This window comes from Arachis ipaensis, chromosome B6 (assembly GCF_059453495.1).
Source record: "Arachis ipaensis isolate K30076 ecotype BB chromosome B6, ASM5945349v1, whole genome shotgun sequence".
Taxonomy (NCBI): Eukaryota; Viridiplantae; Streptophyta; class Magnoliopsida; order Fabales; family Fabaceae; genus Arachis; species Arachis ipaensis.
In genome coordinates this window covers 79,028,610-79,045,446 of record NC_142441.1, presented here as the reverse complement: position 1 = coordinate 79,045,446, position 16,837 = coordinate 79,028,610, and the positions used below count along the sequence as shown (strand labels likewise).

At 39.8% G+C, this 16,837-nt stretch overlaps 1 protein-coding gene across 1 annotated transcript; it reads left to right on the top strand.

Annotated features, from left to right (window-relative positions):
* The first annotated feature begins 16,012 nt into the window (after positions 1-16,012).
* On the top strand, positions 16,013-16,549 carry LOC148561466 (uncharacterized). Its single transcript, XM_088490759.1, has one exon. It carries the CDS (start codon positions 16,013-16,015, stop codon positions 16,547-16,549), a length of 537 nt encoding a protein of 178 aa, XP_088346885.1.
* The last annotated feature ends 288 nt before the right edge of the window (positions 16,550-16,837 follow it).

Sequence of the window (16,837 nt, the reverse complement as noted above, 5' to 3'; positions counted from 1 at the left end):
TATGGTACAGGATATTATGAACTTTCCAGGATCCTGTCTCTTCTGAGGCAATGTCAGTTGATCCAGATCACTTAGTTCATTGATGAACAAGGGAGGTTCAACTTCCCAAGTATTAATGCCAAATAATTTGGCATTCAGCTTCATGATTGCACCAAGAAACTTGGCAGTTTGCTCTTCAGTAACATCCTCATTCTCTTCAGAAGAGGAATACTCATCAGAGCTCATGAAGGGCATAAGGAGGTTCAATGGAATCTCTATGGTCTCTAGATGAGTCTCAGATTCCTTTGGTTCCTCAGAGGGAAGCTCCTTATTGGTCACTGGACGTCCAGAAGGTCTTCCTCCTTGGGATTCACGTCCTCCTCTCCCTCATTGGGTTCGGCCATTTTGCTTATGTCAATGGCCTTGCACTCTCCTTTTGGATTCTCATCTGTATTGCTTGGGAGAGTACTGGGAGGGATTTCAGTGATCCTTTTACTCAGCTGGCCCACTTGTGCTTCCAAATTTCTAATGAAAGATCTTGTTTCATTCATGAAACTTACAGTGGCCTTGGACAGATCAGAGACTAAGTTTGCTAAATTAGAAGTATTTTGTTTAGAGTTCTCTGTCTGTTGCTGAGTGGATGATGGAAAAGGTTTATTATTGCTAAACCTATTTCTTCCACCATTATTAAAGCCTTGTTGAGGCTTTTGATCCTTCCATGAGAAATTTGGATGATTTTTCCATGATGAGTTATAGGTGTTTCCATAAGGTTCACCTAAGTAATTCACCTCTGCTATTGTAGGGTTCTCAGGATCATAAGCTTCTTCTTCATAAGAAGCCTCTTGAGTACTGTTGGATGTAGCTTGCATTCCATTCAGACTCTGAGAAATCATATTGACTTGCTGAGTCAATATTTTATTCTGAGCCAATATGGCATTCAGAGTATCAACTTCAAGAACTCCCTTCTTCATAGGCGTCCCATTACTCACAAGATTCCTCTCAAAAGTGTACATGAACTGGTTATTAGCAACCATGTCAATGAGTTCTTGAGCTTCTGCAGGCGTTTTCTTTAGGTGAATGGATCCACCTGCAGAAGTGTCCAGTGACATTTTTGATAGCTCAGATAAACCATCATAGAATATATCCAGGATGGTCCATTCTGAAAGCATGTCAGAAGGAGACTTTTTGGTCAACTATTTATATCTTTCCCAAGCTTCATAGAGGGATTCACCTTCTTTCTGTCTGAAGGTTTGAACATCAGCTCTAAGCTTGCTCAGCTTTTGAGGAGGAAAGTACTTGGCTAAGAAAGCCGTGACTAGCTTATCCCAAGAGTTCAGGCTGTCTTTGGGTTGAGAATCCAACCATAATCTAGCTCTGTCTCTTACAGCAAAAGGGAAAAGCATGAGCCTGTAGACTTCAGGATCTACTCCATTAGTCTTAACAATATCACATATCTGCAAGAATTCAGTTAAAAACTGAAAAGGATCTTCAGACGGAAGTCCATGAAACTTGCAGTTCTGTTGCATCAGAGAAACTAATTGAGGTTTCAGCTCAAAGTTGTTTGCTCCGATGGCAGGAATGGAGATGCTTCTTCCATGTAAATTGGAATTAGGTGCAGTAAACTCACCAAGCATCTTCCTTACATTATTATTATTTTTGGCTGCCATCTTCTCTTCCTGTTCGAAAATTTCTGAAAGGTTATCTCTGGATTGTTGTAATTTAGCTTTTCTTAATTTTCTCTTCAGAGTCCTTTCAGGTTCTAGATCTGCTTCAACAAGAATATTCTTGTCCTTGCTCCTGCTCATATGACAAAGAAGAGGGCACAGAAATAATAATAATAATATGGATCCTTTATACCACAGTATAGGGATCCCTGTGTGAGTAGAAGAAGAGGGGGAGACAAAGAATGTAATATAATGAAGAAACACAACTGTGAGGAGGGTTGAGATGTGAGATGAGATGTTAGTAGATGAATAAATAAATAGAATAAGATGGGGGAGGAAAAAATTTTCGAAAATAATTTTTGAAAAAAGGTTAGTGATTTTCAAAAATGGTTTTTGAAAAATGTTAGTATTTTTTCGAAAATTTTTAAAATCAAAAATAAAAATAAGAATAATTAGTTAATTAAAAAGAAATTTTTGAAAAAGAGGGTAGATATTTTTGAAAATTAAAGAGAGAGAGTTAGTTAGGTAGTTTTGAAAAAGTTAAGAAACAAACAAAAAGTTAGTTAGTTAGTTGAAACAAATTTTGAAAAGATAAGAAGTTAGGAGGTTAGAAAAGATATTTTGAAACCAACTTTTTGAAAAAGGTAAGATAAGAAGATATTTTAGAAATTAGTTTTGAAAAAGATTTGATTTTTAAAATCTTAATTAATGACTTGATTCATAAGAAATCACAAGATATGATTCTAGATCTTAAAGTTTGAATCTTTCTTAACAAGCAAGTAACAAACTTCAAATTTTTGAATCAAAACAGTAATTGTTATTGTTATTTTCGAAAATTTGGTATAAAAATAAGAAAAAGATTTTTCAAAAATATTTTTGGAATTTTCGAAAATACTAAGAATTTTGAAAAAGATTTGATTTTTGAAAAAGATTTTGAAAAAGATAAGATTTTCAAATTGAAAATTTAATTTGACTCATGAGAAACAATTTGATTTTAAAAATTTTTGAAAAAGTCAATCCAAATTTTCGAATTTGATGAGAGAAAATGGGAAAGATATTTTTTTGATTTTTTGAAATTTTTATGATGAGAGAGAAAAACACTAAAGAGATGCAATGCATGAAATTTTTAGATCAAAACATGTGATGCATGCAAGAATGCTATGAATGTCAAGATGAACACCAAGAACACTATGAATGTTAAGATGAACATCATAGACACAATTTTGAAAAATTTTTAATACAAAGAAAACAAGCAAGACACCAAACTTAGAATTCTTTAATGCTTAGACACTAAGACCTCAAGAATGCATATGATAAACATGAAAAGACACAAAACAAAAAATCATCAAGATCAAACAAGAAGACTTACCAAGAACAACTTGAAGATCATGAAGAATACTATGAATGCATGAATTTTCGAAAAAAATGCAAGATGCACATGCAATTGACACCAAACTTATAACATGACTCAAGACTCAAACAAGAAACACAAAAATATTTTTGCTTTTTATGATTTTCTAATTTTTTTTTGGATTTTTTTTTCGAAAATTATTTGTAAAAGAGAAAATAAGGATTCCAAAATTTTTAATATGAATTCCAGGAATCTTGCCATGTTAGTCTAAAGCTTCAGTCCAGGAATTAGACATGGCTCACTAGCCAGCCAAGCTTTCAATGAAAGCTCCGGTCCAAAACACTAGACATGGCCAATGGCCAGCCAAGCTTCAACATTTAACACCAGAGTATATTGCTCTTGATAACAAATTGCAAGCCTCAGTCCAAATAAATTTAGACATGGCTTTACAGCCAGCCAGGCTTTACATGCTTCATGAAACACTAGAATTCATTCTTAAAAATTTTGAATAAAAAATTTTTTTTTTCGAAAACAAGAGAAAAATTTTTGAAAGATTTTTTTGAAAACAAAACAAAAAGAAAATTACCTAATCTGAGCAACAAGATGAACCGTCAGTTGTCCAAACTCGAACAATCCCCGGCAACGGCGCCAAAAACTTGGTGCACGAAATTGTGATGTCCAGGCTCAAACAATCCCTGGCAACGTGAGCAACTTGGTACGCGCAATCGTGATTACACTTTGATTATGTAAAATTCATGGCTCTTTCTTTCCCTGGCAATGGCGCCAAGAACATGGTGCCAATACCATGGTTCACAACTTCGATACAACTAACCAGCAAGTGCACTGGGTCGTCCAAGTAATACCTTACGTGAGTAAGGGTCGAATCCCACGGAGATTGTTGGTATGAAGCAAGCTATGGTCACCTTGCAAATCTCAGTCAGGCAAATATAAATTGATAATCGAGTTTTCGAATATTAATTAATAAAAAGTAAAGATAGAGATACTTATGTAATTCATTGGTGAGAATTTCAGATAAGCGTATAGAGATGCGTTTGTTCCTCTGAATCTCTGCTTTCCTGCTATCTTCATCCAATCAGTCTTACTCCTTTCCATGGCTGGCTTTATGCAAGGGCATCACCGTTGTCAGTGGCTACATCCCCTCCTCTCAGTGAAAAATATGCTCACATGCTCTGTCACAGCACGGCTAATCATCTGTCGGTTCTCGATCATGCTGGAATAGGATTCACCCTCCTTTTGCGTCTGTCACTAACGCCCAGCACTCGCGAGTTTGAAGCTCGTCACAGTCATTCAATCATTGAATCCTACTCGGAATACCACAGACAAGGTTTAGACTTTCCGGATTCTCTTGAATGCCTCCATCATTCTAGCTTACGCCACGAAGATTCTGGTTAGGAGATCTAAGAGATATTCATTCTAGCTTCTTTCATGTAGAACGGAAGTGTTTGTCAGGCACGTGTTCATAGGGGAGAATGGTGATGAGCGTCACACATAATCATCACCTTCATCACGTTCTTGGGTGCGAATGGATATCTTAGAAGTGAAACAAGATGAATTGAATAGAAAACAGTAGTACTTTGCATTAATCTTTGAGGAACAGCAGAGCTCCACACCTTAATCTATGGAGTGTAGAAACTCTGCCGTTGAAAATACATAAGTGAAAGGTCCAGGCATTGCCGAATGGCCAGCCCTCAAATGTGATCTAAGATAGCATACAACTGATCAAAGATACCTAATACAATAGTAAAAGGTCCTATTTATAATAAACTAGCTACTAGGGTTTACAGAAGTAAGTAATTGATGCATAAATCCACTTCCGAGGCCCACTTAGTGTGTGCTTGGGCTGAGCTTTAGTGTTGCACGTGTAGAGGTCCTTCTTGGAGTTGAACGCCAGTTTTTGTGCCAGTTTGGGCATTCAACTCTGGTTTTGGCTCCTTTTCTGGCGCTGGACGCCTGATTTGGGCAGAAAGCTGGCGTTGAACGCCCGTTTACGTCGTCTATTCTTGGCCAAAGTATGGACTATTATATATTGCTGGAAAGCCCTGGACGTCTATCTTCCAACGCAATTGGAAGCGCGCCATTTCAAGTTTTGTAGCTCCAGAAAATCCACTTTGAGTGCAGGAAGGTCAGAATCCAACAGCATCAGCAGTCCTTCTTCAACCTCTGAATCTGATTTCTGCTCAAGTCCCTCGACTTCAGCCAGAAAATACCTGAAATCACAGAAAAACACGTAAACTCATAGTAAAGTTCAGAAATGTGAATTTAACATAAAAACTAATGAAAACATCCCTAAAAGTAACCAGATCCTACTAAAAACATACTAAAAACAATGCCAAAAAGCGTATAAATTATCCTCTCATCACCTTACCAAGAAGATGGAGAGGAATCAAGTAGCAGTAATCACCACCTCAACAGCAGCTCAAGAAAGAGTGAATGAAGAAGCAGAGGGTGATCAGGAACAAGCCAACTACATTGGAAATTCACCTAGTCAGAACCATGACCTATACTCCAAAACCTATAATCCTGGTTGGAGGAACCACCCAAACTTTGGGTGGGGAAATCAGCAAGACCAAGGCCAAGATCAGAGATGCCACAACCCCAACAATAATGCAACTCATCAACATTCTACACAGAGATCATATCAGCACCCACCTCACAACACACCTCAACATCCATACCAAAGCCAAAATGGCCTTTCTCATCCCTCCAATCTCAACTCACCATCATCGGAAGAAAGACTATCAAGGATTGAGACTCTACTTGAAGGCATATGTAAGGAAATCCAAGATCACAAACTGTTCAAGGAGGAGGTGCGAGCCAATATCAAGAACCAGGGAGACACCATCAAGAGGCTAGAATTTCAAGTGGGATACCTCTCTGAGAAGATTCCCAAACCTACTGATAGCTTCCCAAGTGACACAGAGAAGAACCCGAGAGGTGAAGCAACGAAGGTCAGATGGGAAGATTGCAAGATGGTTACTATAAGTGATAAGGGGATTGAGGAAGAGCCGAACAAACCATTAGAACAACCTGGAGATACATCAGCAGAGAAATAGGATGAGGATCACCAAGAAACCAAAATTTCACAGAAGGAGCTGCTGAGACTCTATGCACCTTTTCCCCAAAGACTCAAGGGTGGTGTAGAAAAGAGAATATACTCAAGGTTTCTTGACATGTTTGCATCTCTCCATGTAAACATATCATTCATCAAGGCCCTCCAACAAATGCCCTCATACATTAAGTATATGAAGGAGCTGCTGACCAGAAAAAGCTCACTCAAAGGAGGGCAAACAATAGTGATGAATAAGGAGTGCAGTGCTCTCATTCAACCAGAGATGCCTACAAAAAGGAAGGACCCAGGGAGTTTTCACATCCCCTGTGCCATAGGAGAAACAATGTTTGATAAGGGATTCTGTGATCTGGGAGCAAGCATCAACTTAATGCCTTTGTCCCTTATGAAGAAGCTGCAGATCAATGAGCTAATGTCCACAGATGTAGTCATCAGGCTGGCTGACAAAACTCAAAAACAAGCAGTAGGAGTGGTGGAAAACGTGTTAGTGAAGGTTGGGAACTACTTCCTTCCCACAGACTTTGTCATAATAGAAATGGAAGTGAGCCACCTTCACCCAATCATATTGGGATGACCATTCCTAGCTACAACCAGAGCGCTCATAAATGTTGAGCGAGGAGAGCTAATATTGAGGATACATGACGAACAACTCGCATTCAATGTCTTTAAACCCTCACAAGAAGCAGATCAGAAAAGCAAGGAACCAAGGGGAGAGCACGACAAAGCACTGGTGGAAGAAACAAGCATTGAAGCACAAGCTGTACACCTGGCAACCCCTTTGGTTGATGAACAAGATTATCGGCAGTTGTCACAGCCCAAGGAAGATCAGGAAGAACCTAAACCACCAGAGTCATATGAAACCAGCAACAAAATTTCCTTGAAAGAAGAGGTCACAAAGAGCAGGGCAACATCAAAAGGAACAAAGAAGAAGGCACCAAGGAGGTGGAGAAATAAGAAGATCCCTACAAAGGATTTCTCTCCAGGGGATAAAGTGATCTCAGCTTACTTCCTAGATATCCCACCTCATCTCCCCACCATCCCATCTCAGCTACCTAAGGTTTTCACCATCAACAAAGTTCTCTCCCTAGAACATGTAGAGATCCTTGATGAAGCCAATGGATATAAGTTTACTGTAAGAGGGGAAGATTAGAAGCATTACCAACCACCCTGACAAAGGGTAGAATGTCAAGCTAGTGATGCTAAAGAAGCGCTTCATGGAAGGCAACCCATGTTTTATATGCTTTTGAAGTAATTAATAATGCAAGGTTCATGAATTCCAAATCAGCTTTGACATATCCTTGAATGAATCCTTTTATGCAACATATAGTGGAGAACAAGTTTGGTGTTCAAGGCACACTAAGAGAACATGAATGCAACTCATAGCATGTCACTCTTAGCACCTTAAACAATTCTTTTTACACCACATGACCACAAACTAAGTTTGGTGTCACCAATGTTGCATATATGGGGAATTAATTAGTCAGTTGGTTTGCATTCATGAATAGCACTTAGTTAGTTAAAAACAAAAACAAAAAAAAAATTGTTTTTCTTCCTTTTGAAAAGTAGTTATCCCACTTTTCCAATATTTGCCGCCAACTTTCAATCTTATTAATTTTGTTCTTTTATCCTGTAGGAGAAATGAGAGGAGGATTGGAAAGAATTGATTGGACAATTGAAGAAGGAGGATTCGGCCACCACAAAAGGAGAGTACTATACACGTGTTTTCAAGGGGGATGCATTGGGAAATATTGCCATGCAACATTGGAAGAGTGACACGCTTGGAAATCAAACCAACCCCCCTTCATAAAGTTGATGATCCTTGTGCTCTTCCTATGCTAAACCCCATCCGTTCATCACACAACCACTCCATCAATCCACACCTTTCATTCACTCACCATCTCCCTATATAAAGTGGTTCTTATTCCATACCCTTTCCACATCCCAAATTCTCATTCTTTGTACTTCTAACTCTCGGAACCTAATACCTCTTACCCCATCAAAAACACTCTCCCTCACTCCCTTAACTATATCCTATCCTAATCCGGCCGAATTTCACCATCTATCCACACCCTTTAACACCTTCACATCTCAAAAAGTCACTTATGGCATCATCAAGCTCTAAGAGAAGAAAAGGGAAGGAGCCTATGGAGCAACGCCCTTTCGATGAGAAGAAATTCAGAACCTTTCACCATGCATTGCAATATGGATGGATGGTTGATAAGGAGATCATATATGAGCTAGGCTTTCAAGTCAGAAAAACTGAGTGCCCCGAAATCACAGAGAAGGTGGAAAAGAAGAGATGGGAGCTCCTTACTGATCCAATCATAAAAGTAAATGCAACTCTTGTAAGAGAGTTTTATGCAAATGCAGTCAGGTATGATAAGGCAGATGACTCCTATATAAGCTTCGTGAGAGGGGTAACCGTGGACTTCAGCCCCATGAGCATCATGAGGGTGTTAAAGCTACGGACCATACCATTTGCAGAAGAAAGCTATCACTCCAGAATAGATAGCAGCCCCAATCATGACCAGATTATACAAGATATTTGCGTGCAAGGAGCTGATTGGGTACGAGATCCTCAGGGGAAACCCAAGTTCATCAAAAGAGGGGACCTCACCCCTGAAGCAAAGGGGTGGTTTGAAATTGTGAGGAGATCCATCCTTCCTGTCGGGAATAACTTAGAGGTGAATCTTAAGAGAGCAACAATGGTGCAATGTATACCTAAAGGGGGAGAGATCAAGGTCCATGAACTGATAGCCCAAGGTATTAGGAAGATGGCTGAAAAGAGCAATTCTGGAGGAAGGATAGACTACCCCAGCACTATTTTTTGTCTGTGTGACAGGGCTGGGTGGTGTTCGAGGATGAGGACCCCGAGTGGATAAAAGTGGGCATCCCAATTACTGTTCGACGGATGCATGCTGTTGCATCTCCCTTACCTCAACGAAAGCCAAGAAAGAGGCCAGCCCATCAAGTAGTAGAAAGACAAAACTTAGAGGAGCAAGCCCCTTTAAACATGCACCAACTACAGGAAGCGATTGATGGCTTATCTAGACAATACTTGGAAAATCAAAGGGCATAGAAAGAGTTACATTTACAATTTGTAAGCCGTAAAGAAGAATTACTTTCTGGATGGATGAATCAACAGGGGGAATGGCAAAAGCAAATGATGGAGCAGCAACTGGAATACGAGAAACATTAGGGTGAATCCTTCCACAGGATAGAGCAAAGGCAAGATCAACAACAATAAGCCATCCAAAAGCTAATCAACATCCAAGCACATCAAGGTGCACACATAGATGAAATGCATCGGAAACAATTGGAACAGGCAGAACTCTTTGACAAATACAGAGCGTTTGCAGAGGGAGTTTACATGAACGAGACTGGACATCATGTAAACACTCAAGCCAGGCTCGGGTACTTAGTTGGACAACTGCTTGTACTGCATCCGGGAATCACAAGATATGAAGAAGTAAAGGATAAATTAGCGCGAGAAGAAAGAGAGAGGGTAGAAAAGAGTCATTAATCAGTAAGGAAGGCACTTCAGGAGTGGAAAAAAGCCAGACTAGCATGGATACGAGGAAACACAAGTGGACACAAAGAGGACAAATAAGAGGGAGAGCATGAGCACTCCCATGAGTAAAAGGTGGTGGAGTTCCCTCTTTGTTCCATCTTTTTCAAAGCATTAAATAAGCAAAATCATGTATGAAATAGAATATGTTTCCATAGTAGCTTAGGAATTTTCAATTCTGTCTTTAGTATTTTCATTGCTTAGGTCTATGCTTGCTGGTTCAAGTTACCTGTCTTCATTTTCACGTTGCTCACTTGTATGCTTGTCCCTTGAGTCAAACAAAAAAGAGATGTTATGAAAGACCAGAGTGATAATCAATTGTGGAGTAGGTTCTTAAGCTTGTGGTGTAATAATGACTTAGCTAAGTTGGTTCACCAACAAGGTAGGAAGGCAACTATCTGTCCTGAAGTCATATGCTTGAAACACACCCCATGAGACTAGCTAAATAACAATATCCTAATAAGAAAAAGGAAAAGAAAAATAAGAGTTGAAAAAGAAAGAAAAGTAATAAGAAATAAGGGTAGGCACCAAGGGCTTGAATCTTGAGGGATGTGTCTGTGGTGCTCTTGTACCAAGGATATGCTTGGATGAATAAGTTCTTAGGAGTGCTTTATCACTTGGTAAATTGGGTTAACTAACCCGGGATTATCAACTGAAAATCCACTATCAAGAGCAACCTTGCTACAGAACATTTAGTAAACCCAAAGAGGTGCTGGACACCAAGGCCTCAAGGAAAGAAAATAACAAACCATGTGCCTGTGGTGTGCATGTATGGGGGAGAGAGACTTGAGGGAGTAAGTCCTTAGGGGTGTTTCAACACCTAGCACCTTGAACCAACTGGTTCGGGAGTATTGGCTGAAAGCTTATTTTAAAGAGTCGCCCCCTCACAGAGTACTTAGCCTAAGGATGCAATAAACCTTGAAAAGACAAAGGGATCAATAAATAAAAGTCTCAAAGGGTGCAATCAAGTGAGTGTTCCAGGGCATGATAAAGGTCTGAATGCCAGTAAAGGAATGAACCTAAGTTGCTATGCATGAAACCCCATAAAACCAAGGACATGACTTCCACAATAATGATTCATTCCTCTTATCATTTCATTCGTCATTCTCATGTTTCAGTACTTGCTTAGGGACAAGTAAGCTTTAAGTTTGGTGTTGTGATGCCAGGGCATTTTGGCCAGTTTCACTGACCTTTTCTTTACTATTTTAGGGTAGTTTCATGCATTTTCTTAGGAAATAAGCAAGTTTTGGGTAGAATTTCACTTACATCTTGATTCAAGCAAACATTGTGAATTTTATATGATTTCATGAGAATTATGCATGAATTTAATGACAAATTGGATGATGCATGACTCATAACTTAGATTAGAGCTTTGATGCACTTTATTTGCTTGATTTCATGACAAAGGAAGCAAGGAAAAGCCACGTTAGTCTAACTAACGTGACCACTAACGTGGAATGGGAGCTAGCTTGCAACGTTAATGAGAAAAGTGATCACCAATAATGTCATCGAAGCCATCATAGCCCACGTTAAGTACCACGTTAACTACATTAACGTGGTAGTTAACGTGGTGGAAAAGGAAGCTCCAAGTGTTAGTGGTAAAAGTGAGTGCCACTAAAGCTCCAAAAGGGCAATTAGTCACGTTAAGAGTCACGTTAACTCAGTTAACGTGAACTCTAAGTGGAAGAGGAAGATAATGCCAACGTTAGTGACACTCACCTTTGTCACTAACATTGGACTAAGCCCATATTGGCTACGTTAAGAGCCACGTTAACTTAGTTAACGTGAACTCTAACGTGGAAGGAGAAAGGAATCGCCAACGTTAGTGACACTCACCTTTGTCACTAACGTTGGAGATGGCAATTAACACCACGTTAGTGGCCACGTTAATGTAATTAACGTGAAGCACTAACGTGGGAAAGGGGCGTTTTGGAGCGTTAGTGAAAAAGGTAGGTGTCACTAACGCTCTCGAAGATTTGGCAAGCCTACGTTAAAGGTCACATTTACTATACTAACGTGAACTCTAACGTAGGGAGAAAAGGGTACTCTCAACGTTATTGGGAAAGGTAAACCCCAGTAACGTTTGCGAAGGGCCAAGAGGCAACGTTAGTGGTCACGTTAGTGCCACTAACGTTGAAGTTAACGTGGACCATTTTGGGTTAGAACGTTAGTGAAAAAGGTGATTGTCACTAATGTTCTCGACCCCACATTTTCACTTAACGTTAACACCACTAACGCCCTAAGCTAAAGTCCATACCTACTGCACACTTTCTCTGCAAGTGAAGCTGAGCCCACTAAAGATGATAACTGCTTCAACTCAAGATCCAAAGGCCCATGTCCAAGACTTGAAGAGCCAACTAGAAGATCAGAAGAGTAGTATAAATAGGAGTAGTTTTGAACTAGAGAGAGGCTTTTGGAATGGGAGAACTACTCTCTGTATAATTTTACTTTCTCTGCAACTTCTAGTTTTACTTTGAGAATGCATTCTCCATCTTTGTTTTCCATTCCCAGAGCCATGAACCACTAAACCCCTTTCATTGGGTTAGGGAGCTCTGTTGAAATTTGATGGATCAATAATAGTTTTCATTATTCTTCTTCTTTCTTTTCTCTTGATTTTACTAGAAAGCTTTTAATCTTCATCTAATTGGGTAGTTGTCTTAGAAAAAAAGCTATTCATACTTGGATCTCTTCGGAACCTTGGAAGAGGAATGAAGGGATCATGCTAGAAATGTTTTCTCATGTTGGACCAAATTGGGGGTTGGGCGGATATGGTGACATATAATTCTCCCAATACTTTGATTTGGAAATACATGTGGTATAATCAGTGACCATACTTCATCTCTTCTCATGAGCAATTAGACCAAGGAATTGGCTATTGATAAAGATTTGAGAGATTGAATTACCAAGGAATTGGAATTCAATCACTTAAGATTGCCAAGGAGATCAATGAATGCATTGATTGAGGAAGAGATGAAAATGAACTTGATCCGGAGAATGCAACATCTCCTAAGCCCAATGAATCCCCCATTTCTAATCTTACCCATTCTCTTTACTTTCGGCCATTTACTTTCATGCTAAATTCTCCATTCCCCATTTAAGATTCTGTAATTTACTTTCCGTCATTTATATTCAGCTCTTTATTTCCAGCATTTATATTTTCTGCCATTTACTTTCCCCGCCATTTAATTTCCTGCAATTCTCAAATCAAATTCTGCTTAGCTCAACTAGAACATTCCTCCAATTAAAGTTGCTTGACCAATCAATCCCTGTGGGATTCGACCTCACTCTATTGTGAGTTTTTACTTGACGACAATTCGGTATACTTGCCGAGGGAAATCTGTTAAGAGACAAGTTTCCGTGCATAATCTGGTCCTCTCACAATTGGAGCTTGAGTCAAGGCAATCTTTAGCTTATCAAATGCTTTCATGCAGTCCTCACTCAGCTCGAACTCAACATCCTTCTGCAACAGTCTGGATAAAGGCAATGCTACCTTACTGAATTCCTTGATGAATCTCTTGTAGAAACCTGCATGACCAAGGAACAAACGGACTTCCCTCACGGAGGAGGGGTAAGGTAAACTAGAAATGACATCTACCGTTGCTGGATCTACAGAAATACCTGTATTGGAAACAATGTGTCCTAGAACAATACCTTATTTTACCATAAAATGACATTTTTCGAAATTTAATACAAGATTTGAACAAACACACCTGTCTACTACTCTAGCTAAACTATCCAAGCAAAGGTTAAAAGAATCACCGTACACACTAAAGTCATCCATAAAAACTTCCATACAGCTCTCTATAAGATCTAAGAAAATACTCATCATGCACCTTTGGAAAGTAGCCGGTGTATTACACAAGCCAAAAGGCATCCTCTTGTATGCATACGTTCCAAAGGGACATGTAAAAGTAGTATTTTCTTGATCTTCAGGAGCTATATGAATTTGAAAATAGCCTGTATAACCATCTAACAAGCAGTAATGTGATTTACCTGACAGACGATCAAGCATTTGATCAATGAATGGCAGTGGATAGTGATCCTTACGAGTAGCCTGGTTGAGGTTCCTGAAATCAATGCAAACTCTCCATGAATTCTGCACTCTAGTTGCTATGTGCTCTCCATGCTCATTCTTCCTTGTTGTAACTCCAGACTTATTGGGCACCACTTGTACTGGGCTAACCCATTCGCTATCTGAGATGGGGTAGATGATATTAGCTTCATGTAGTCTGGTGACTTCCTTCTTAACAACCTCCAAGATGGTGGGGTTCAGTCTTCTTTGAGGTTGATGGATAGGCCTTGCTCCCTCTTCTAAAAATATCCTGTGCTCACAAACTTGAGGGCTGATGCCTACTATATCCGCTACGCTCCACCCAATTCCTTTCTTGTGTCTTCTCAGCACACTAAGCAGCTGCTCCTCCTGTTGGGATGTGAGTTCCCTTGCAATGATAACTGGGAGCTTCTTATTATCTTCAAGGTAAGCATACTTGAGGTGAGGTGCAAGGGGCTTCAACTCCATTTTCTGCTCATGGCTAGGTACTTGATCATCTAGAGCCAGTGATGATGGCAAAGTGTCCACATTGTGTTCAGAGGGTTTCCCCCACACTTGTACCTTGCTCCATGTGCATCCTTTCTACTTCTTCTTAGTGAACTGCAGCTACAGTCTCGTTAATGATATCGCACTAGAAGATGGAATGATCTTTCGGAGGGTGCTTCATACCTTCATTCAGGTTAGTGGTTCATGGCTTCATAGCTTCTAGAAGATGGAATGATCTTTCAGAGCTCCCTAACCCAATGAAAGGGGTTTAGTGGTTCATGGCTCTGGGAATGGAAAACAAAGATGGAGAATGCATTCTCAAAGTAAAACTAGAAGTTGCAGAGAAAGTAAAATTATACAGAGAGTAGTTCTCCCAATCCAAAAGCCTCTCTCTAGTTCAAAACTACTCCTATTTATACTACTCTTATGATCTTCTAGTTGGCTCTTCAAGTCTTGGATATGGGCCTTTGGATCTTGAGTTGAAGCAGTTATCATATTTAGTGGGCTCAGCTTCACTTGCAGAGAAAGTGTGCAGTAGGCATGGACTTTAGCTTAGGGCCTTAGTGGTGTTAACGTTAAGTGAAAATGTACGGTCGAGAACATTAATGACAATCACCTTTTTCACTAACGTTCCTAACCCAAAATGGTCCACGTTAACTACAACGTTAGTGGCACTAACGTGACCACTAATGTTGCCTCTTGGCCCTTCGCAAACGTTACTGGGGTTTACCTTTCCCAATAATGTTGAGAGTACCCCTTTCTCCCTATGTTAGAGTTCACGTTAGTATAGTTAACGTGACCTTTAACGTAGGCTTGCCAAATCTTCGAGAGCGTTAGTGACACCTACCTTTTTCACTAACGCTTCAAAATGCCCCTTTCCCACGTTAGTGCTTCACGTTAATTACATTAACGTGGCCACTAACGTGGTGTTGATTGCCATCTCCAACGTTAGTGACAAAGGTGAGTGTCACTAACGTTGGCGATTCCTTGCTCCTTCCACGTTAGAGTTCACGTTAACTAAGTTAACGTGGCTCTTAACGTAGCCAATATGGGCTTAGTCCAACATTAGTGACAAAGGTGAGTGTCACTAACGTTGGCATTATCTTCCTCTTCCACGTTAGAGTTCACGTTAACTGAGTTAACGTGACTCTTAACGTGGCCAATTGCTCTTTTGGAGCATTAATGGCACTCACTTTTACCACTAAACCAGCCAGCAACAAATAACATGTTTCTTCAAACAGTGAGCAAGAATGCTAGCATAAAATACAGCACTAAATCTACCCAATGAACAGAGATAGTGGATTCAAGTAGCATGCCATTCATTGAATTCAAGTTGCAACTACCATTCCATGACAGTAATTATTCCACTTGCAAGCAGCATGAATTCTGACACTTGAGCATGATTGAATCCAATAATGAAGTGCAAATTAAATCAGGAATTTTTCCAACAGCAATCAGCAAAAGCAAATAACCAGGCAGCAGCATCAATTCACACAAGCCTAAATCCACTACTCAGCCCAGGTTCTCTAACCACCTAATTAAACTAAACTAACTAACTAAGCTAATTACAGAATTAATATAAAATAGTAAAGGGAGCAGAAAGACAGAGAAGAAGTAGAAATGTAGGAAGGGAGAAACGGACAGGGGAAACAGCACGGAAGTGCTACCAACATTATTTGCTCACTAGAAGTGGGTGGAGGCAATCCTCACTAGAACCGATGATGCTAATGTAATGCTTTCTTTTGTTCGGAATAACATTATTTACCGCTATGGATCACCACAAGCAATCGTGAGTGATTAAGGCTCGCACTTTTGCAACAAAAGAATGGCAGGGATAATGAAGAAGTATGGCATCATCCATAAGGTGGCCACGGCATTCCACCCACAGGCGAATGGCCAAGCCGAGGTCTCCAATCTGGAAATCAAGCATGCATTGGAAAAGGTTGTGAAGCCTCATAGAAAAGATTGGAGTACTAAGCTCAATGATGCGCTCTGGGCCTACCGAACGACTTACAAGATGCCGATTGGTATGAGCCCATTCCGGTTGGTCTATGGGAAGGCTTGCCATCTCCCGGTGGAGATTGAACATAAAGCATATTGGGCCGTAAAAGAGTTAAACAACGGATTTGGGGTTGGAGTTGAAAGGAAGCTACAATTAGTGGAGCTTGAGAACCTTAGATTGGAAGCCTATGAAAATTCAAGGCTTTACAAGGAAAAGATGAAAGCGGTGCATGATCGAAACATAAGAAGAAGAGAGTTTAGAGCCGGAGAGCTAGTTCTCCTCTATAACTCTAGGTTACGGTTGATGCTCGGAAAGCTAAGGTCAAGGTGGGAACAAGGTTGCGAGAACCAGACCGGTTAATGAACCGATGAGGTGACTGGTTCACTGGTTCAACCGGGGTTCAACCAGTTTAATTAAATATTAAATAAAATTATTAAAAATTTAGTATAAAAACACATTAAACACAACACGAGTTCCATAATGCATTGAAGGGGAAATTATCCAATAGCTATTAAATGTACAATGATCATGCCTATACCAAATGAATTATGTAAATGGAACACAAACTTAAAAAACAATCTATAACCTCTAGAGCTCTTAGTGGCTTCAATTCCCTGTGAACTTTTCCATCTGCATTACTCATTGACT